The sequence below is a fragment of the Amia ocellicauda genome, chromosome 13, assembly GCF_036373705.1.
Source record: "Amia ocellicauda isolate fAmiCal2 chromosome 13, fAmiCal2.hap1, whole genome shotgun sequence".
Classification (NCBI taxonomy): Eukaryota; Metazoa; Chordata; class Actinopteri; order Amiiformes; family Amiidae; genus Amia; species Amia ocellicauda.
In genome coordinates, this window is record NC_089862.1 from 19,336,212 (window position 1) to 19,359,421 (window position 23,210).

The 23,210-nt window shown below is 40.5% G+C and overlaps 2 protein-coding genes across 4 annotated transcripts in view; both read right to left on the minus strand.

Annotated features, from left to right (window-relative positions):
* Positions 1–13,630, minus strand: part of rgs12b (regulator of G protein signaling 12b) — a 74,098-nt gene extending 60,468 nt beyond the window's left edge. For 2 of the 3 annotated variants that reach the window (XM_066720103.1, XM_066720101.1), the window contains exons 1-2: positions 13,504–13,630; positions 9,084–11,097 (exon numbers count right to left, since the gene is read on the minus strand). In XM_066720103.1, the coding sequence (XP_066576200.1) occupies positions 9,084–10,964 (1,881 nt within the window). In that variant the 5' untranslated portion in view covers positions 10,965–11,097; positions 13,504–13,630. Of the gene's footprint in view, positions 1–9,083; positions 11,098–12,553; positions 12,650–13,503 lie in introns of those variants that run through there. The other variant, XM_066720102.1, reaches the window with a different exon arrangement.
* A 4,248-nt stretch (positions 13,631–17,878) lies between these two features.
* Positions 17,879–22,590, minus strand: msantd1 (Myb/SANT-like DNA-binding domain containing 1). Its single transcript, XM_066720105.1, has 3 exons — positions 22,158–22,590; positions 20,936–21,217; positions 17,879–18,520 (listed from the first exon to the last, which is right to left on the minus strand). Exons 1-3 carry the CDS (start codon positions 22,409–22,411, stop codon positions 18,250–18,252), a joined length of 807 nt encoding a protein of 268 aa, XP_066576202.1. The 5' UTR covers positions 22,412–22,590; the 3' UTR covers positions 17,879–18,249.
* Positions 22,591–23,210: the final 620 nt, after the last annotated feature.

A 23,210-nucleotide genomic window follows, 5' to 3' on the forward strand; every position in this document is an offset into this window, starting at 1 on the left:
CTCATTTATAAACTTGGAAATTAAACTTCGATCTGGGTGAAAAACCTTGAACTTGTCGATGCACAGAACCATGCGACCAGCAACTTGTGTAATAAGAGCCCTGCGTTTTCTGCAACCTGTTTATTTCAACTGTAGTTCAACTGCTATGCCCTGCAAACTGCAAATGTATAGAAATTGAATTCCCAAGTTTTCAGCACATTACGCATAATTAAGATTATGGTAATTGAATACATTGATGCGTTAAAAAGGAACAGAGAGACAGGATCCACAATACTGCCCTGACTTTTCAGCACAGGACGTTTGTTGCGACCTGCCTGACGTCAGGGATACAGAGCGGTGCAGACAGGTTTGTGTAACAGACAATTTTCTAGCTGACCGTAAATAAAACACATAAAACAGACAAAAAAAAAACAATATGGATCCTGCATGATAGTTTAATATTGCTGGATTTTTTAAATTTGCACGCACTTAAATTATATTGTAGTTCAGTATAAATCAATTTATAAAATCATCATTTGAACAAGCTTATGTAGTATAAGCTTCGATCAGTTGCATAGCCAGGTATTCCTGGTCGGGGTGAGGGTGAAGCACCGCATGGGCTCAACTCGGACAGTCTCTATTATCAGTTCATTACAATATCTTTGCTTCCCACATATCACTATGAGACACATCCGGCGAAAAATTGCACATCAACTGACATTATGCAGCAAAATAGACTCGGTTACTGGTGCTGGTCAATCACAGAGATGTGTTTCGGTGGGGCTCTGTAATTGAGACGGCTGAGGATGCACAATTTTCGATTAGCGCGCCTGCTAGAAAAATGCGTCTTCATCGAAGCTGTTTCCACCGCTGATGAGGGAGTTTCTAAGTGAAAGGAAGTCCCCTTTTGTGAACCACGAATTCATCAATAACATCTCCATCAATTAAACATGTGCTTTATGTACAGGTGTGCGAGCCCATAAAGTCTTTCTTCTTTGCGTAGACAAAGATGTTTTGAGTAGTTTCAGTGCACTGAGTGATCGCTCCAATGTTGCTGTCCTAACTGGCATAGTTTAAAAAAAAAAAAAAAAAAAAAAAAAAAAACGTATTATTAGTAGAATAATATTTTGAGCCATAAAATGTATGAAGCACTGAAGTAGTACAGTGAGGGAAAAAGTATTTGATCCCCTGCTGATTTTGTACATTTGCCCACTGACAAAGAAATGATCAGTCTATAATTTTAATGGTAGGTGTATTTTAACAGTGAGAGACAGAATAACAACAAAAAATCCAGAAAAACGAATTTCAAAAAACTTATAAATTGATTTGCATGTTAATGAGTGAAATAAGTATTTGATCCCCTATCAATCAGCAACATTTCTGGCTCCCAGGTGTCTTTTATACAGGTAACGAGCTGAGATTAGGAGCACTCTCTTAAAGTGAGTGCTCCTAATCTCAGCTCGTTACCTGTATAAAAGACACCTGGGAGCCAGAAGCAATCAATCAATCAGATTCCAAACTCTCCACCATGGCCAAGACCAAAGAGCTGTCCAAGGATGTCAGGGACAAGATTGAAATCCTGCAGCACCCGCAAGGTCCCCCTGCTCAAGAAAGCACATGTACAGGCCCGTCTGAAGTTTGCCAATGAACATCTGAATGATTCAGAGGAGAACTGGGTGAAAGTGTTGTGGTCAGATGAGACCAAAATCAAGCTCTTTGGCATCAACTCAACTCGCCGTGTTAGGAGGAGGAGGAATGACCCCAAGAACACCATCCCCACCGTCAAACATGGGGGTGGAAACATTATACTCTGGGGGTGTTTTTCTGCTAAGGGGACAGGACAACTGCACCGCATCAAAGGGACGATGGACGGGGCCATGTACCGTCAACTCTTGGGTGAGAACCTCCTTCCCTCAGCCAGGGCATTGAAAATGGGTCGTGGATGGGTATTCCAGCATGACAATGACCCAAAACACACAGCCAAGGCAACAAAGGAGTGGCTCAAGAAGAAGCACATTAAGGTCCTGGAGTGGCCTAGCCAGTCTCCAGACCTTAATCCCATAGAAAATCTGTGCAGGGAGCTGAAGGTTCGAGTTACCAAATGTCAGCCTCGAAACCTTAATGACTTGGAGAGGATCTGCAAAGAGGAGTGGGACAAAATCCCTCCTGAGATGTGTGCAAACCTGGTGGCCAACTACAAGAAACGTCTGACCTCTGTGATTGCCAACAAGGGTTTTGCCACCAAGTACTAAGTCGAAGGGGTCAAATACTTATTTCACTCATTAACATGCAAATCAATTTATAACTTTTTTGAAATGCGTTTTTCTGGATTTTCTTGTTGTTATTCTGTCTCTCACTGTTAAAATACACCTACCATTAAAATTATAGACTGATAATTTCTTTGTCAGTGGGCAAAATCAGCAGGGAATCAAATACTTTTTTCCCCCTCACTGTATGTATTTTATGTCATACAGTACCTCTGCAGCCAGCTTGTTCATGATTACCTCCGCTTTTGTTTTTGGTGTTGGACGCTGACGTCCTGACGCCTGGGTCAGACCAATACTAAGGGTGAGGCGGGTGGGGGTAATATGATTATTTAGAAACGTGAGTCTGCACCTGACCTAACTACATTTCGCATATGTACATTTTGAAACATTTTACACATAATAGTGAGTGAAAACATTGGGGCACAATACATAATTTGCCATAATCATGACCATAATCTATGGTTTGGACACACATGCGCACTAAACCAGTGTTAGCAGTTCGTAGGTACTATTAAACGGAGGGAGGCACAAATGATTTGCAAAGAAGAGGCCTGATTTTATTTGCTCCATAGTTGAAACATAGGCCTACATGTAAATTAAAGGGGCAGCCTTTATAATAAATACCAAATACAGAGCTGCCCAGTGCACAGGTTGTGTTGGGAAAATTAGAACCTAAACGCAAAATCAGCATCCTCACGGCTCTAGCTAATCTGACATTAGCTGGCGAGCAAGAGAGCAAAATCGCTACTGAACAACAGATTGAAGAAAGCTTGCTAACAAGCGTAACTTATTCTGAAGTACTGTCATTCATCTATGACACATATTTGTATTTACATAGTCACTTACATCTCTCATTTCACATTTCTCTTAGGAAAAAACTTACATAGGAGATGAAAGGAAACACCGGCTAAATAGGTTTTTGCATCCTAACGTCACCATTTTCATGACCTTTCAAATATTTCTAGGACATTTGATAGATTTTCACATTTTCCATGTGTTCTCCATGACTGGAAAAACAGTCAATGCATTTCCAGGTTTTCCAGGATGCGTGGGAACCCTGATTGACTGTAACAAAGTGCAGCCTGAAAAGCAATGGCCATGTTTACATTGCAGTTGTGCCAAATGTCATGCTTTAACCTAAGTAAGAAATTTAGGTTGGTAAAGCTCAATAACAACAGCAGTTACATAGAGTGACAGTACTAAGCATTTCTCTCCAGATGGGTTTGCACTGCTCTGAGTAAGGCAGAAGGAAAACTGAAGTCTAATGTGATTTGAACAGGGCCTACTGATAGCATGGAATAAAAACATGATGCTAATATATTATGAGAATTTCGATTTGGTTGCCCTTTGTGTCGAAGTGCATGTGTTTAGTGCATCTTTGTTTTATGTGATTTTGTAATTATATTTTAATCCCTCCACATGAAATGCTGTTATAAAGAGGAACCCTGAAAGGCAACAGCAGATCTTGGTTGGCAACACAGTCCCTATAAAATACAGCAAGCCCATCTGGACACAAATGGTAAGAACATGTCTGAAATACTGCTGTTGTGATTCATCCTTAGCCATTTAAATGTGTCACTTAAAACACAACATCTGGCATGAGTGAAATTCACATGTAAACACACCAAATGACTGGCAAAATAAGCAATGTTAATTTACCTACTTTAACCTATATTAAATGTTTTCCAAAAATACATATTTTTAAACCTTACATTTATTTCTTCACCTCAGAATCTCACACCGCGAAGATGACAGCTGGTGTTTAGCTAACCTAAGGTTTTATTACCAAGCATTCAGCTCATTTGAGCTTTCTAATAGACAGATGGAAAGAGTTTGCTGCTAATTTCTAAACTGAAAGCAGGTTCATTTTGCACAAGTTGCAAAGATCATAAACATGTTTTACAATAAGTGTAAAACTTTCCATTTTTACATCTGTCAATGTAGAGTCATACATTTAAAACTCACAGCACTGGAAGTAGTGTAGTGAGATCTCAAAATTGATTTATTGACTACCTGAAGTCAAAACATGGTCAAAAACAGTCAAAGCAATTAATCTGTATTAAAATAATAATAAAACAAAAAATGAACTGCATGAAGTTAACTGCAGAGTGCATAACTGACAGCACTGCTTGAATTTAACTTATTTAGTCTCCAGTTTATCCTTACATAAGTTTGAGAATTTACATTGGAGATTTCTCTGATTGGCATTTTATTGCTACTTATTGAAAAACTATGCAAACAACTGTTTTGTTTTAATATTTTTCTTCCCACATTTTGTTAAATGAATTTAAGAATTCCAGTATTTCTGGTGGAAAACTGAGTTTTTCATTTAAGCATACTTTTGGGGAATTGTGCTTAATATTCCAAAAGTACGTTTTCACAAAACATCACCTAGAACATTCTGATTAAATACCATAAACTAACTAAACATATCATGTAAACACTTTTAGGAAAACGTGGAGCATATTTTCTCCCATATCTGGGTTTAGCTCTTGAATAATAATACATAATGTAAAGCATTATAAAAAAGACTGTTGTTATTAATGGTGTTTTTCATAGTAGTTGCTATTGGTGATCATTATTATTGTATTAATAAGTAATTAAAGTCAGAATATTTTTAAATGATGAAAAACAATTTTCCCACTGTAAAATTAAGTGACACTTCAGACAAATGTATGCAAAACATACTGGTATACACTACAGTAAGATAACAGTAAGATGTGTAGTTAAGGCTAATTGCTGATTGTGTATGGCGAATCCATCTCACTGAAGAAAGATTTTTCTAGTTTCAGTGGATCAATTTAAGAAATTCAAGAGCACACTGTTCACATTCTTTGCACAACTTTACTTTCCAACTCCTGCTGTGAATAAATCACACACATACTCATCGAATAATAATGTGAATCTTTCAAGCATTACATAGCTACGTGGAGGCAAATCAACAAAAGTAGTAGGCCTACATAAAAATTGATCCCACTGTAATTAAAATTTCCTGTCAAAACCCCAATGCAATTCTGTCCATTTCAGATGCAGAGAAACGGATAAGAACATACAAAGGGTTACAAACAAGAGGAGCAGGGGTCATGCATCAGCTCTGGTTGCTTTGGTTGCTAGTAGCTACTGTAATCAATCCCAGAATTTCATCCAGAGTCAGCTTCAACATCAACTACAGGGTAGGTTGTTTCCAATACCAAGAAGGTGGAATGAATTTGTGCAAGAATTGACTACTGTATTGTTTTACCTGCTGGTGCTACTTTTATTGTTCACAGGTTACATTACACAATTCAGCTACTTGGGTCCTCAAAAAAAGCTATACAATCACACCATCACACAACCTTTTTATCCTAACATTAGATGGTTATAATACATGTTTAATAAAGCTTCCAAGTGGTACATCAAGTAAAAACACTAGGGCAGAGTGCAGGCCATGTCTGATAGGCCTTGTCAAGCCATAAAGCCTAACTAACCAATATCTCAATATCTAAATCTTTCTGAAATAAAAAATATAATGATATCATGATTATATAAAGAACAAACCTATTGACATGTTTAACTGACAAAGGAATAAAGGTAAGTCTAAGTGGCACAGTGGCTGGGCAGGTGTCTTCAGGACAGGGTGCAGTTTTATTTTGTTTATTCACTATTTAACACTTATCACAATATCAAAGGAAGTCTTACAAGTCATAGCTTTGAAGGACACATGCATGTCAGTTTACAAGGCCACTAGAAAGGTGCAGTTCCAAGCAAAGTCAAACAACAAAAGAGCCACAAGGACAGAGACAGTAAGATATTTTGTTTATTTTATTAAAACAGAGGGGACTTACAGTGACTTTGTCTTAATCATATCCTGTTCAGTAAGGCACCTCCTGACAAGGGAAAACTTAATAATACTTTGAGTCAGAAACGGACACCAACTGGCAGCCAAGCACAGGGGTATACAGCTGCTGTGTCCTCCAGCAAAGCGCAAAGTGTGTTACTAAGAGATTGAAACTGTAACGCCATGTGTTGGTGTGTGTGTGTGTTATAGACTTTAAAGTGTCATTAAATGCAGTCTAAAAATCCCCTATGCAGTAGCAAGTGGCCCAGAACATAGGAAATCTTTGACTCTAGAAACATAATCCGCATTAAAACACACAATGTATGATGCACACTTGCATTGCTTTGTACATTACAGGGTTGATTGAGGACACAAATATCCCTTTTCACCTGTGCTTTATATATCCCCCTAAAAAAACAATAGCTTGTTTTTTAGTTGTTGTTTTTTCAATTTTACTTTTCTTCTCTGAAAAGTGATGATTTACACTCACACAGCACAAGAATGAGATTTAGAGTCTTTGATCTGCTCTTGGCAGCCCAGTGTTCTTCAAGACAAACTACTACATAATGTTCAATGGACGTGCCAATGTTCAAGCAGCTGTTCTGGATTTAAAAGACTAAATGCTGAACGTTGCACTCTGCCAGACTAGCAGAAGGTTTTACAGATGTGAATCAAGCACAATAATTTTTTACAGTCAATCAGAGCAAAATAAACTTTAAAAAGTAACTTTTTCAACTGAACTGTATTACCATGAGTTTTTCAGTGGTGCACTTTAACAACAAAAGTCATCAAACTAGACAGAATGGCTTGGTCTCTAACTATAAAATACAATTTTCAATGATTCCAAAAATGCAGTGGCATACAAATCTGATTTGGTATTAACACAAAATACAATATATGTTTTCTATATCAGTCAGAAATGGTTAGATAGGTAGGTTTGCAAAAGATCTAAAGCTTCGAGCCCACTTCTTAACATTCAGTTACAGATCTTTCTGATGGAAAAGTTGAGGTTTACAAGTAAGATGAATGTTAATGCAATCTTTATTACACCTTAACTAAAATTATATGAAAGCATTTTCTGTTTAAGGCTTTAATCAACTTCAACAATTAATATTATTTGTCAAGAGACAAATCCCTACCCATTTCACTTGCAATAGTTTACGATTCTTGTCTTTAATCGTGAATGTCCTTGGGCTGTTCAATTCGAAAGGGGGAAAATAAATGTAAAGATGTAGATGGTAGAAAAAGCTATAGTGTGGCAGACCATTAATCGTTTTAGGGAGTAATAGAGATTTTGCAAAAGCATAATGGCAAGTATGACCGGATCAAAAAATATGTGACAAGAGCCCAAGGCTTCTACAGAAACATCATATCAGAAATGCACGGCTCAGTCACGGGGTGACCTAAACTATTTAAAATACCAGGCTGCAGCATTGTTAGCAACCAGACACAGTATGAATCATGTGTACTGTACAGCAGCATTGATTACCAGGTAATCCTTTAAAGCAGGGCTTCCATGAGATTCCTAGCACAACAGCCCCCTGTTTCAGGCCTGTAATGTACAGTATTTAATTTACACATTCAGAGGTTAATATGGGAAATTAAAATCTTATTTACTCTGGAAATGTGTGAACAAGCAGGAGATCATGCTATTTGTCATAAGATGAAAACAAAGAACATTATGCTTTACTTCAGGCATTTCCAATTTGGGACCAAGAGGGAATATAAAATAGCTTCATAGTCTGCTGATTAGTAAACCTGTATTTGACTACACTGAGCAGATTTGTCTGGCATGCTGGTAAGGGCCAGCACATGTGGTGGATTTCAATAGGGCAAAGAAGGAAAAACAGATCTAGTTCCCTTCCTTTCATTTTGAATCTGTAACTTTATTCATACACTCATGTCTGCTGTGCATTTGCTCTAAGGGAGACAGGCCTATTACTTTAGTAACACATTGTTGGAATGTGTATTTCCATCCATTTACAATGGGTCTGAAAAAAATATTATCTTCCATAAACCCATTTTTTTAATGTCTACTTTTCCACTAGTTGCACAGTATTACCTTTTAGACTTTTGATTGGTCTTCTGAATGAAAGTTGCTACTGGTCACTTTCACAATTATTCAAGTCTTTTGTCTAGCAGTATTTAAAATCATTTAAAAAACAATTATATTAATGTCTGGCAAGGTCAATTAAACAATGAACTGAAATAATACACACGGGCAAAGACATCAACTGTCAGATCATGAATTTGATTGCCTGTGCCTTCCTAATTTATTCCCACTACACGCACACTAATGTGATTAGTGACAGTCAACATTTCTAGCTGCCCGTCACTGACCCCTTGCTGCCAGTCAAACTGACAGGTATCTTCAGACTTTGCCAGTCAACAAGCTTTTAAAAAGGTCTCTGCCTTGAATCACCAGCTAACCAAAATGCTGTAAAATAGTGGAGAGTTGTCTGCTCAACTTTTGGAAAAAGTTAGAAACAAAATCCAACACTTTGACTTGCAATTATATAAAAACACAGATGTGGTTAATGCTTCACAGTTATTTGCATATATTTGGCAGTTTTCTGCAAAGAATTACCCAAACCGTTCTTCAGACTACCGAATGACATATTCAAAAACAACAAATGAACTGATGTCTGGAAGTTTGCACACACTAACAAATGTAATATGTTTTCATGACAATAAAGCCTATATTATCGAATCGCAGGATGTCTTTGCTAAGCAACATTGTATAAACCACAAACATTAATCTCCATTCTGAAGGATATTTGAAATTTGACACAAAAAAAAATCCAGCAAGATCTTTCAATAGTACATACTACAGCACCCTGTCTAATACATCTACTTTCTGCTCTGGGAAAAGAAACCTGATGCAGTTACAGAAATGTTTCCCATTTTAGTAGAAAACCCAGATGCCTGACCACAGGCTAACCCTGACATGCCGATGATCAGTACACACACCTAACAAATCATTAACAGCTCCAAAACAAAGAACACAACAGGGATCTTACCTTTTTTTCACCCTCTTTGGTCCTTTTGCCCTTCTGCTGGTCTGCAAACACTTTCTCGGCACCAAATATCTTTTTGGTCCACTCATCCTTCTGAGCAGTGAGTCGAGAAGGCTTCACTATTTCCCCTGCGACCCTGTATCGGTCAGCTGGGATTTTGCTCATTGGAGGAGGCAGTGTGCTGCAGTTAGCACTTGACCAGCCATCAGTGGACTCCGCATATGACTCCTGGTCGCTGCTGTTGCCTTGCTGCCAGTCTCGCAATACATGAACAGGAAGCCAGCGCTGACCGCCAGACTGGCCTGCTCCTGCCGCGCCTGCTTTTTTACCAGGAGGGTAAAGAGGCCTAGCTGGCTGGACTGGAACCTCAATCCTAGCAGAAGGACCAAAATGCCTCCCAGGGATATGGGAGGCATCAGGGTGGGGAGGCTCAGCTAAATGATACTTCCCTTCTTGTTCATAGCGATAGCCATTCCAGTGTGCCGCAGCTTGATTTGGGTTCCTTATCTGAGGGTTTTCCCTTAGACCATTGGGGATGTGCCGGCTTGGTGTGCTTCCCAGGTCAACCAAGATAACTCGACTGTTTCTCTCTTCGGGGAGGAAGTTTCCAATCCCACTGTCGCTGTTGCTGCTGGTGCTGTTATTCTGCTGGGCATCACTATCTCCATCAAAGAAAGCTCTGGTGCGCATCCCTTCTATGGACTCCCCCATGTCACGGTAGAGCACAGAGACAAACTGCAAGATAGGCTGGGATGTCAGGGGAAATTCCAAGCAGCCACTGACGTCAGGATCAGGAGTACACTCAAAATTAAAGCGCCTGGCAATGCCTTGATGTACCTTATGATGACAGAGCTCTGGGTCAACAATAAAGACATGACAAGAAGTCCTCAGCGCACTTTCTTCTTCTTTAGTCAAACTATTATCATCTGTAGCTTGCATGGTGACCAATCCAAAGAACCTTCTGTCATCAGGGCACACAGCACTGAAGGCTAGTTTCTCAGCTGGGTAAGTAGCAATGACAGAACCTTTTTCATTACTGAGCTGAACACAATCGTGCATTATTTTCATCATTACCAGAGAATGTATCCTCTGTTCAGCCCTGAGGCGTCTCATACAGCCACGAATAGCCTGCAAACTGTCATTTTCAAGGTTGGCACTCATGGAAGCCAGTTCAATGGAGCCTAGGTATCCAACTATCATACCTATATTTAGAATACTTGCATCCAATACAAAATCATCCTGGTTTTCAAAGACGTCTACAAAAACCGAGTCATCATTCAGAACTTTTGCCATTTCCTCTTCTGAAAGCAAGTCGGGGTTGCTCTTTGCACTGCCACACCTGCTTCTGTAAGTAAAGTCAGGTTCAGACAGTGTTCTTGATTTTGTCGATTTTTGTTTCTCAGATCCACTAGAGGAATGGCTGGAATTCTCAAAAATCATGTTAAAAATCCCCCCAGACTGCATTTCTGCCACAACTCTCTCAGCTCTGTTGATCCCCAATGTTTTGGAGTCAATCTTTGGCTTTAGCCAGTTTTTGGTTTCATGGAAACCAAGTTCTTCGTCACTTGAGCAGGAATCCAAGTGATTGTTACCTTCAGCTATTACCATGTGCAAAACCCCTGTGCACCTTCCAATCAACTTCACCACATCTTCATGCGATGCTTTAGACACATTGATTTCATTGACACTCAGGATGTGATCCCCTGCTCTTAGTCCAACATAGTCTGCAGGGCTTCCTTTCAAAATGCAGCTCAAAACACAGGGCGCCTGTCCAGACAGAGTGAATCCGTAGCCTGCCCGTCCTCTTGCCACTTCCACACTTCTGATTCGGGCTGATGAGTTTAAATTCAGACGCCGCTTGGCTGTTTCTCCCTGTCTGAACATTGTCGTTTCTGTCAAGGACTTAAGAAATGCGGAGCAGGATAACTAAATGTAACACTTCAGTGATACCATCGCCTCCTGCAAATGCTGCTTTTGTACAACATACTGCAGTCATTCATTGGACTTTGCAGAGAACCTTAAAGGAAAAAAGGAAAAAACTGTTTAGTTGTATGGTTAAATGAATAAAATGAATACAAATAAATGATACAGCTCATTTTAAGATTTTTTTTTAATAAGTAGGCAAAAGGGTTAAAAAAAATTTAATCAAAACTTTTCTTCAGGTGTCAGGCAGTTATTGTTAATCATCAAGGTGACTTATAGTATAAATCATATTATGAAAAAGAAAAGGGAATACAAATAATACGTGAAATACTTTATGATTGAACCTGAAATATAAGATTTATCATTTGTCATTCATTTATCAGTCAAAAGTGTAAACTATGGTGTTGCTGTAAACAGTAAATGTTCATATTTAACCATCTATTTGTAATACAAGTAAATAATGGGTTATAGCACATTTTGACAAAGTTTGGTTGTATTTATAGGCAGTATACTGTCCATTATTGTATTGCAGATCAATTTAGCATATTCTTTATTAAAACATTTTGGAAAATGATTGACAGGTAACAAGAGTGGTGAGCTAGCAAACTACATTCTACAATTAGGAATACTTTGCTACTATTATTTTATTGGGATTCATTTAATTTGATTTCCCCTATGCCTCCTTTCCCATCGCTCTTAATGATGCCTGCACTTACTAGCTTTTACTATCTAGGACTTGTATTGTCTGCTGTATATTACCTATTAGCATGTGTAAATTGCAATTTATAAATTGCATTATGCTCTGAACTGTACTGTATTTTTGCACTTTGTATTGCTCTTCTGTTTTGTAAGTCGCCCTGGATAAGGGCATCTGCCAAGCAATAAATAATAATAATAATAATAATAATAATAATACGGATATTGAAAACGTATACATACACAGCACATAAGCCTGCACATAACACAGGCTGACCTGTACTTCCCTGTAGAACTGGCTGCACACCGGCAAAGGGTGGAGTTAGTGTAAGTAAACAGCAGCAGGTTAATCTCCAATGACAATCTGCTTTCAATTCAAACTTTTAGCGCTAAAAAATCAACACACCTTTACACAGGTACAGTGACGTGCGCTTTAGCATGAGGCATTTTCAACTCTATTTCTATTCTATGTGTACATACAAAGTAATAAGTAAATTAATAGCATGCTTAAATAAACCTTTGATACCTCATAAGAAACCATTCAATCAAAACACGTTTTCATTATGCTAACTTGTACAGCATATGCATATTAATAAACAGTAATCTAATGCAAATCAAGCGAAAACCTTTTGCAGTCAGTCCAATAATTAAAACAATGCATACACTTAAAATCTATGTATGATTGCCGGCATTGCTATCAATATAACAAACAATCATATAGAGGCAGACTGTCAGTGTTACAGAAATCCTTTGTTGATCATTTCCAAACCCAACAATAATAAAAACGATTACCTTCCAAACTTCTCGAATTGCTGGATTTGCATACCGTTTTAGTAAAGCAAAAACACTCTTACCTATGTTATAACGCAAACATATTGAAACTGACAGGGTGCTGTTTCAGGATTTCTTGACATAAACTTTTTATGAACTTTTTTTGTTTTTTTCCTCCCCGAACTAGCATTCCCTTTCCCAAGGAAGCGCACCCAACCCTGCTACCCCCAGCGCCCCGCCCCCGCCCTCCCATTGGTCCTCCCGGAGCGGCACCCCCGGTAACCATAGCTACGCCGCTGTCCACAAACCATCCGGCTCGTCCCACTGGCTGCGCGGCCCGTCAATCACATTCAACCTTTTTCAAACTGCCCCGTTTGCTCTGTCAACTAACCAAGCTAGACTGAGTCTGGAGAACATATTCCACAGGTGTACATCGTAGTTTCACTGCAAAACAAGTAACTATCCCCTCACACGACATGTTCATAGTTTTATATTTTAGACGGAAGAGTTATAGAGTCTGCAAATTACACTTCCGTCATAGACAATATGGCACAACTAGTCCGCATTCATGTGTTGGTATGGCATCAAATGAGTTGTATACTTAATTTAGTATTAATAGCTAGCCTTTGCATGTGTTAGTTAAAATATCGCCACTGCTTTCTCATTTCGCTCAGGATTAACGGCACCCGCCAATTCAGTCTTAACTTAACAGTGCATCTTTTACGGTATAGAGTTTAAACAAGGCAAAGCATGTAGTCAAACAAGTTTAAATGAAAGCTGGCTCAATTATGATCGCCGGTTGCTTTACAAACGCATAGAAAGCCATCGACACAAGGATGAGAGCTGTCCGTTTCCGTTGCTACGTGTTAAGGCAGCATGACAGCTAGCTGGCGATGTCAAACTACTTCGTTTTTAAAGGCAACTTAAAACTTAGAATAAAAGTATGCCAAGAGAATATATGCAAGTGTCAGATGTAATAATTCAAGTCCAAAGTGGGTGTCTGTGAAGCTGAAGACGTCGGGACGGTGGATACCTGCAGGCCGGTACATGTCTCTCCAGGGCGCCGCGGACAGTAAACAAAAGCAGCAACAAGCGGCCACAGGGCAACAACGGCTACGGTCACATGACCTGCCGGGCCCGGGCTGGCGCTTATTATGGGATTGTGCAGAGGTCCGATGAACGCAGATACATTATTCAGACTGGGTTCAGTTGTGCTAACAGTAGTGGTCGCTTTTGGGTGGTGTGGAGGACAAGTGAGGTTGCTTTAGGGTGCATACTAAGTCAAGTAAGGGTTGCTTTCTTCATGGGAGTGCCCCTTCATTGTTTAATGCTCTGTTGGAGAAAACAATGCATCCTGAAGTCGTTTGTTTCCAGCACGTCTGTCTAAAAAGCTGTGGTGTAGCAACATACAATATAAGCTGTTCAATATTTAGACTACCCCATTTGGGAAACTCCTCAAAACAAGTGTAATTGATATATATATATAGCTTATATATAGAATAATAAAACACAGTAGGCTATTATTTCCCCCCGGCCCCCAAGGATTTAATCTTATTTAACTTGTTTTCATCTTCGCTGAATTTGGCTTTAACAGTGTAAATACAAATAGCTTAAAATGTTTGACTTCATAAATATTAAGATTAGTGCATATAAAGAATTATCACAGTGTGTGGCTTAAAAACAATACTTAAAGGAATGCATGCAACATGTGGGAGGGAGGTTGAATACACAAGTGTCCTTGTACACTTCCAGGCCTTTTAACGGAGTTGTTATAACTATGGCACAAGTTTAAATATCTGAAATTGATCGTCTTGTGAAACGCGCTTAAAATAAGTAAGTCATATACTTTTTTACACAGATATGAATTGTAAGTTTGTTCTGCAATAATAAATACACCGATCAGCCATAACATTATGACCACTGACAGGTGAAGTGAATAACACTGATAATCTCGTTATCATGGCACCTGTCAGTGGGTGGGATATATTAGGCAGCAAGTGAACATTTTGTCCTCAGAGTTGATGTGTTAGAAGCAGGAAAAATGGGCAAACGTAAGGATCTGAGTGACTTTGACAAGGGCCAAATTGTGATGGCTAGACGACTGGGTCAGAGCATCTTCAAAACTGCAGCTCTTGTGGGGTGTTCCCGGTCTGCAGTGGTCAGTACCTATCAAAAGTGGTCCAAGGAAGGAAAAGTGGTGAACCGGCGACAGGGTCATGGGCGGCCAAGACTCACTGATGCACGTGGGGAGTGAAGGCTGGCCCGTGTGGTCCGATCCAACAGACGAGCTACTGTAGCTCAAATTGCTGAAAAATTGAATGCTGGTTCTGATAGAAAGGTGTCAGAACACACAGTGCATCGCAGGTTGTTGCGTATGGGGCTACGTAGCCGCAGACCAGTCAGGGTGCCCATGCTGACCCCTGTCCACTGCCGAAAGCGCCTACAATGGGCAAGTGAGCATCAGAACTGGACCACAGAGCAATGGAAGAAGGTGGCCTGGTCTGATGAATCACAGGTTCAAGATGTTGACTTGGCCTCCAAATTCCCCAGATCTCAATCCAATCGAGCATCTGTGGGATGTGCTGGATATACAAGTCCGATCCATGGAGGCCCCACCTCGCAACTTACAGAACTTAAAGGATCTGCTGCTAACGTCTTGGTGCCAGATACCACAGCACACCTTCAGAGGTCTAGTGGAGTCCATGCCTCGACGGGTCAGGGCTGTTTTGGCGGCAAAAGCGGGACCTACACAATATTAGGCAGGTGGTCATAATGTTATGGCTGATTGGTGTATATTTGATCAAATTGAGGAATCCCAAAATTATACAGTCCGTCCCATGAAATTAGTAATACATTATCCTAAGAAAGATATGGTTAACTAAATATACATAAATAAACTATAACAATAAATATGTTTCACTGTCATTTTATATCTGTTACTCCCATAAAACCATTATGCCCTATAAGACTGCCTGGTGAGATAGCATGGCCAAACTGAAGGAGATAAAATGTAATGATAATGTATCTATATGTTACTGCATGGGGATTATACAAGGTCTACATGTTCACATCCCAGGAGGTGCACAAACAAATAGTAATAGAAATAGCACAATTTTGTTCTGTGTCTCAGTGTCCTACATTACCTTCATGTAATCAGACTAATGGTGGGTAACTTAAAACAAATATTTGTTTTAATGTGACCCAAAACACATAGCCAGTATTGCCAGCCGGTGTGTTTATTGTCATAGGAGGGACTTTCGACCCCTGTTGTCCTTGCATAGTTGTACTTCGTCATCACAGGATGCTTCTTCAGACTAGCAGGCGCACTTCAGGTAGCTAAGCTAATTACCTGCATTTTGTATCTTGTTACTGCATCTGTGTTAATTAATTTAGCACAGCGTCTGCCGTTTTATTGTAACTTACATTGCTACAAAGAACTATGACCTATTCTGTATCCAGAAGTGGCTTGATTACCTGTAGCGCATTTTACTTTTTATTTATGCATTTAAGCTGTAGTAATAGCTTGTAGTTTGTGACTCACGGGAGATGTTTACTGCCTCATTACATACAACTGTTTTGTTTTGAGCTCCTGTACAGTTTACTCATGTGTTTGGTAGCTTTTTCTGCAATCTCACAGAAACATGGATCTCCCATGAGAACTCAGCTACCTTTGTTTGGACCCACTTTCCTCATCCGCGTGGGTGGGGAAGAGGGACAGGGCTCCTGCTCTCACCATTTCTCTTCTCTGTTCCCCCCTTTCTTTCCTCTATCTCTACTAGCAGCTTTGCATTCCATACAGTGTAGCTCACCTTTCCCCGTCACTTCTTCTTTCTGGTTCTCTACCATCCTGCTGGTCCACTCACTACCTTCAAGGATGAACTGGACTTCCTTCTCTCCTCCCTCCATTCACTCTCCTCCACTACCGTCCTTCTGGGATACCTCAACATCCACCTCTCCAACCCCTACCAGATTTCTTACCCTCCTTCACTCTTTCAACTTCTCCCTGTCCTCATCATCCCCTACTCACAAGGCAGGCCCCAGCTGGACCACATCCTCTCCAGAGGTTTCCCTCCTTTTACACTCTCTGTGAGCCCGATGGACACCTCAGACTATTAATGCATCTTGTTCTCCCTTTCCCTCCCCTCTGTCTCCACCCCTAGCTGCTCACTTTCTCTTGGAATCTCCACTCCCTCTCACCCTCCCATCCTGCTCATTCCTCTCCCTACAGCCCTGGATCTACTCTGCCCAAAAGAAAAGGAAGAGGTCCAAACTCTACATTCTCCTCCTCACTCACCTCAGCCCAAAAGTCTTGCTTTCAATTGCTCTTTGAATCCTCTGCTAATAACCTCTGCTAACCTTTCTCCACCTTCTCCTCCCTCTTAACATGCTCTTCCTCCTCCTTCTTCTATCTCTACTGATAATCTCTAAAATCGCTGATATCTGCAAACTCTTCAACACCTCCGCTTCTCCTACCCCCCTAGATCTCCTACTAACTGACCTTCTTTTTTCTTTCTGACCTCTCTTTGGCTGTCTCTCCTCTCTGCTTCAAGGCCACAAACTCACCACATGCGCCCTTGACACCCTCCCCCCTTGACTCCTCCAGGCTACTGCTCCTGATCTACTCCTGTTCATCTCCTCCCTCCTCAACTGCTCTCTGGCTGCATTTCTATCCTATGATTCATCTCTACTTGGGCAGTCTCGCTCTGCCCTGTCCTGATCCTCCTTGATCTCTCTGCAGCCTTCGAAACCGTCAATCATTCCATCCTCCTCTCCTCCCTTTGCTGTCCTTGGAATTTCTAGAACTGCTCTCATCTGGTTCTCCTCTCACCTCAACAACCGCACTTGCCAAGTGACATGGCGCAGATCTGTCCTGGGCCCCCTCCTGACCTGTTCTATCTCTACACATCCTCTCTGGGTCCCCTCATCGCATCCCATGGTTTCTCCTACCATTTCTATGCAGATGATGCCCAAATCTTCCTGTCTTATCCCTCTTCTGACCCCCTCATCCTCTCTCACATCTTTTCCTGTCTGTCTGCTGTTTCCTCCTGGATGCACTCGCATCACCTCAAGCTCAACCACCTGATTTCTTCTTCTTTCCCCTCCTCACCTTCTCTCTCCATCTCTCCATTTCAACTTCCTGAGCAACATATGCCAAATCTGCCCTTTCTTCACTGACTACTCAACTCAGTCCCTGGTTGTCTCCCGCCTGGACTACTGCAACTCCCTCCTGGCCGGCCTGCCTGCAACTACAACCGCCTGCTCCAGCTCATCCAGAACCTTGCTGGTCGTCTAGTGTTCTCTCTGCCCTGATTGCAAGACAAGGTGTAAGGCTCTTAACTGAGGACATCAACTGGATCAACTTGGTATGTTTTGGAAAATTGTATAAGCATTCATTACAATCACACCAGCCAGCTAGAAATGTTCATTTTATTTTTGTGCAGTCAAGAGTTTACTACCCTTCAAGGCTAACATCCCATTACTGAGATACAGATCTTAAAAATGCTTTGAATGCATGTACTCGTAAACTCAAAGAATATCCCGTCCTTTACCTGAAATATGATATACCTTCAGTTGTATTGAGAAAGTCTCGCACATCACATGTATGGGACCACTGTACACAAACATGGGTTAATTCACAATTGTTGTATAGAGCGCAAAATGTTCACAATTTTTCACAAGTCTTTTTTTTTTTTTTTGGTCTGAATATCTGGTATGATCCCTAGTAGTCCGAGCAGCTCAGCTGTTAAAATAAAATCTCTTAGCTGTGTGTTGCACCGTGTTAGTCCTTAACGGCCGTGTTGGGCCAGCTCTGTGGGGCTGCAGGGGAGATCATTTTCTCCAGCAAGTTCATCATGCGCTCCTGCAGCTGCAAGCTCTGCACCTGGAGGAAGTTCTGTTGGTGCATCACCCTGCGCACCTCCCTGCACGTCTCCTCCACAGCCCTGCTCATCTTCTTCTGTTCCACCAGCATGGCTTCCATCAGCTTCAGTTTCTTCTTCTTCAGCGTGGACTTCAGCATTTTCCTTGTCTTGACTGGAACAGGATCAGATCTATACAAATTGGGAAAACACACAAAATAAGCAGTTACAGTGAGGGGAAAAAAGTATTTGATCCCCTGCTGATTTTGTATGTTTGCCCACTGACAAAGAAATGATCAGTCTATAATTTTAATGGTAGGTGTATTTTAACACTGAGAGACAGAATAACAACAAAAAAATCCAGAAAAACGCATTTCAAAAAAGTTATAAATTGATTTGCATGTTAATGAGTGAAATAAGTATTTGATCCCCTATCAATCAGCAAGATTTCTGGCTCCCAGGTGTCTTTTATACAGGTAACGAGCTTTAAGAGAGTGCTCCTAATCTCAGCTCGTTACCTGTATAAAAGACACCTGTCCACAGAAGCAATCAATCAATCAGATTCCAAACTCTCCACCATGGCCAAGACCAAAGAGCTGTCCAAGGATGTCAGGGACAAGATTGTAGACCTACACAAGGCTGGAATGAGCTACAAGACCATCGCCAAGCAGCTTGGTGAGAAGGTGACAACAGTTGGTGCGATTATTCGCAAATGGAAGAAACACAAAATAACTGTCAGTCTCCCTCGGTCTGGGGCTCCATGCAAGATCTCACCTCGTGGAGTTTCAATGATCATGAGAACGGTGAGGAATCAGCCCAGAACTACACGGGAGGATCTTGTTAATGATCTCAAGGCAGCTGGGACCATAGTCACCAAGAAAACAATTGGTAACACACTACGCCGTGAAGGACTGAAATCCTGCAGCGCCCGCAAGGCCCCCCTGCTCAAGAAAGCACATGTACAGGCCCGTCTGAAGTTTGCCAATGAACATCTGAATGATTCAGAGGAGAACTGGGTGAAAGTGTTGTGGTCAGATGAGACCAAATTCGAGCTCTTTGGCATCAACTCAACTCGCCGTGTTTGGAGGAGGAGGAATGACCCCAAGAACACCATCCCCACCGTCAAACATGGAGGTGGAAACATTATGCTTTGGGGGTGTTTTTCTGCTAAGAGGACAGGACAACTACACCGCATCAAAGGGACGATGGACGGGGCCATGTACCGTCAAATCTTGGGTGAGAACCTCCTTCCCTCAGCCAGGGCATTGAAAATGGGTCGTGGATGGGTATTCCAGCATGACAATGACCCAAAACACACAGCCAAGGCAACAAAGGAGTGGCTCAAGAAGAAGCACATTAAGGTCCTGGAGTGGCCTAGCCAGTCTCCAGACCTTAATCCCATAGACAATCTGTGGAGGGAGCTGAAGGTTCGAGTTGCCAAACGTCAGCCTCGAAACCTTAATGACTTGGAGAGGATCTGCAAAGAGGAGTGGGACAAAATCCCTCCTGAGATGTGTGCAAACCTGGTGGCCAACTACAAGAAACGTCTGACCTCTGTGATTGCCAACAAGGGTTTTGCCACCAAGTACTAAGTCGAAGGGGTCAAATACTTATTTCATTCATTAACATGCAAATCAATTTATAACTTTTTTGAAATGCGTTTTTCTGGATTTTCTTGTTGTTATTCTGTCTCTCACTGTTAAAATACACCTACCATTAAAATTATAGTCTGATCATTTCTTTGTCAGTGGGCAAACGTACAAAATCAGCAGGGGATCAAATACCTTTTTCCCTCACTGTATATATAGTTATATATAAGTATTTTTCTTCCCACGTTGATTGTGAAACTTCTTTCAGGAGTTAACTACTACAACTCTATACCATATCTATGATTTTAGGATACATTTATATCTGGGGTATTTATATATTTAATACTGCAATATTGCTTGTCAAAATACTGTTACTTCTTGTAGAAAAAAGTAATGATGTAGCTGCTTCTGCAAATTAATCTGTAGCTTCAGTCAATTCAACTGTTTATTTCTTGTTTTAATTCAAAACGTCAAATCCAGTAACAAGAAGCCGGAAATGCTACAGTTTTCTGTCAGAAGTTTGCAAATTCTTTCAAATATGACATTTGAAAGCTTTCCAGGTTCTCTCCAGAGTTATACTGCCTTCACTAATGCAGAAGAAGGCAGGCAGTAAGTAGAGAAAGCCTGAGTTCAGTTACCAAATATTTCATGGAATTTTTAAAGCAGGATCATAAAAAAGTGCATTGAACTAATTTCCCCACAAATCAGTCATTTCATGGAGTTAATGGTAGAATGTTGGTGGTGACTTAAAGAGTGAGATCAGCGTTTAATGTAAAGGAGGCATTACTTTTAAAATACAAATTAAAGGGATTTCAGGGAAAGTACATAATTAAAATGCTGTACCAACCCCTAAGCCTCTGTAGTGCTATAAAATACAAATTCCTAAAATTGTGCTTAGTCAGTTTGCTTTGAAGTTCATGGCTATTTGCCCCCAGTGGTGAAAGTAGTTGATTGGGACACTGAAATTGCACACAGGACACATTTTTCTGAAATGAATAGACACATAAAATCTCCTTACCTAAACGCCAGAGACTGAAAGCTGATTGAACTCTCCGAGCCTTCGGCTTCTTCATACCTCTCTCTCTCTTCAGATGATCCAGTATATTCTGGCAAGAATGCTGATGGGGAATTGGCAGGAAGGGACAGAGAGGCTTCCGTCTGAGAGGTGGACGGTCCAGACTGCAAGACCTCAAACTTCATGCCACTGGGATCTGAAGCTTTGGAAAGTATTTTATCAATGGACTTGTAGTAGGGCCATTCCGGGGATGGTGTACTTCCAGTGCTCGTGCATTTCAGTTTCCTATTGAAGAGTAGGGTAACACACACACACACACACACCTTTGAGCATGTTTATATGTTTGTGAGCCAACACTTAATGAACCAAGCCAGAGTACATGCAAAGGTATTACATAGGAGGAAAGGGAGGCCCGTACAATAACAAGCCAATATAGTCCTCTCCAACAAAAATGTCAGCTCACTCCAACCGGGACTGGCCACGTTGTGAATGCACGCCCAACTGACCTTAAGGTTTGGAGTATAACATGCCACTAGGAGTACCCACTAATTATTTAATTGCACTTCACTACTATGGAATTAAACTATTTCCTTTTATTTTACCCAAGGTTGGTAATACTCCATTTACACTGTAGAGTATAATAATGCAGCACCACCTGAATAAACAATGATTTAACACACACACATCTATCTATATACATCTATACAAATATTTAGTTTTTAGTTTTATCATATTATTACACTTATAAGGTGAAGTGGCAGTGTGCAGAAATAAAAATAATAATAATAATTAGTATGTGAACTTAAGGGGGTTAAAACAGGAGCACCCTGTTTTCATAATCTGTCACTGCCAAGAGTTATTTGGAACGTAGCACCTGTTTGCTTAATTAAAATTAAGGCTTGTTTCACTCATAAGTCTTGTTTTGTTCTGCTGAACAGAAATTAAAATAATATTTATCATCATATTTTTATTGAAAGATTTTATTTTATTGTAGTTAATTCCTAAATGAAAATCTTTCACAAAGGTTTAAAACAGCTCTTAATATTTACGTAAACACAAAATAGTATCTAAGACCTGCATACATATTTATTCCGATGCCTTTGCATGTAAAGCACCGTGGCAGTCTCTTCCAAGGAGGAGGAGTTTTTAACACAGGTCATCGGGTTCTCATTTACAGCACTGCATCATAACACACGAGAGAGAGAAATATTTTGTATATACTTGCCTGTACTGGAAAGTCATATTCGTAATTTTCATCTTAATCTCTTCTCTGTGACGATGCTCACCAGTGAGTTCAAAAAACCTTTTAGCCATCTTTTCATAGATTTTAGCATTCCTTTTAGCTTTTTTCAGTTCTGTGACATATTCCTCCCACACATACACCAAGCCCCTCATTTCAGCTTCTGTCCAGTTTCTGGCCCTTCTGTGTTTTTCATTCTGAGGTGAAACAATGTAACTGTAATTCTCTTCTGCAGCCATTTTACAGGAAAGAAGATCTTTTACTTAGGTTTGGTGGGAAAAAAAAATCCTTTCTGTTCAAAGACCTGCACAACACACAGGCCTGTTGGCCTTCCAGTTAAGAGGACTGTATGATAACAACAGCAGCTCAGCCTTTCCCACCGATTACAGTTAAGAGGCCTGGAAATGGGGCCTAGGTCTGTGAATCAGGGATCCGGTTAAAAGCTTTTAAGTGGGGAAGTTCGTCACTGTGATGTCAAGTTGCCTTGGTAACCGTCTACCAGCTCTCTTCGGCACTATAACAAAAAGCTTTTAGCTGAAAGCCAATAAAGTAGGCCAGGGTTGACAGGAAATCAAGATTAAAGCTATTAACTGGTGGAGAGAGAGAGCGAGCAGGATATTTTGTTCCCTTGGCAACCTGCATTTGTCCTGGGAATTCATCCAACAACATAATGACATTTAAAAGCTTTTAATGCTGAGCAGGGGGCTGGGGAGGTGCGGGTGCAGGAGAACAGAAACCGTTTGGACTCTCCTTACAAGCTGAATGAATAGATCCACCTATAAATATATTTGAAAAGGTTAACATTTACACTAGACAAGACACTGTATACCAATAATCCAAGTAGACAAACAGCGAAATAATATTTAAGACGGCAAGAGCAGAGGCACCACAGTGCTGGAGAGGATTAACGAAAGTGGATACGATTGACAGATGGAGTCTACAGAAGGATGCATACAAAAATATTCACATACAAAAACAATAAGTCATATTACTGAGTTATAGATTTTACAATTTGATTTCTCTCTCTCTCTTTCTCCT

Bases quoted from the DNA above. Each gene is read 5' to 3' on its own strand.
- msantd1 (XM_066720105.1), bottom strand. From the start codon at position 22,411: ATGGCTGCAGAAGAGAATTACAGTTACATTGTTTCACCTCAGAATGAA. The intron at 21,218-22,157 runs GCAAGTATATAC...ACTCTTCAATAG, and splicing joins AATATGACTTTCCAGTACAG to GAAACTGAAATGCACGAGCA. The intron at 18,521-20,935 runs GTAAGGAGATTT...CAATTTGTATAG, and splicing joins TTTCAGTCTCTGGCGTTTAG to ATCTGATCCTGTTCCAGTCA.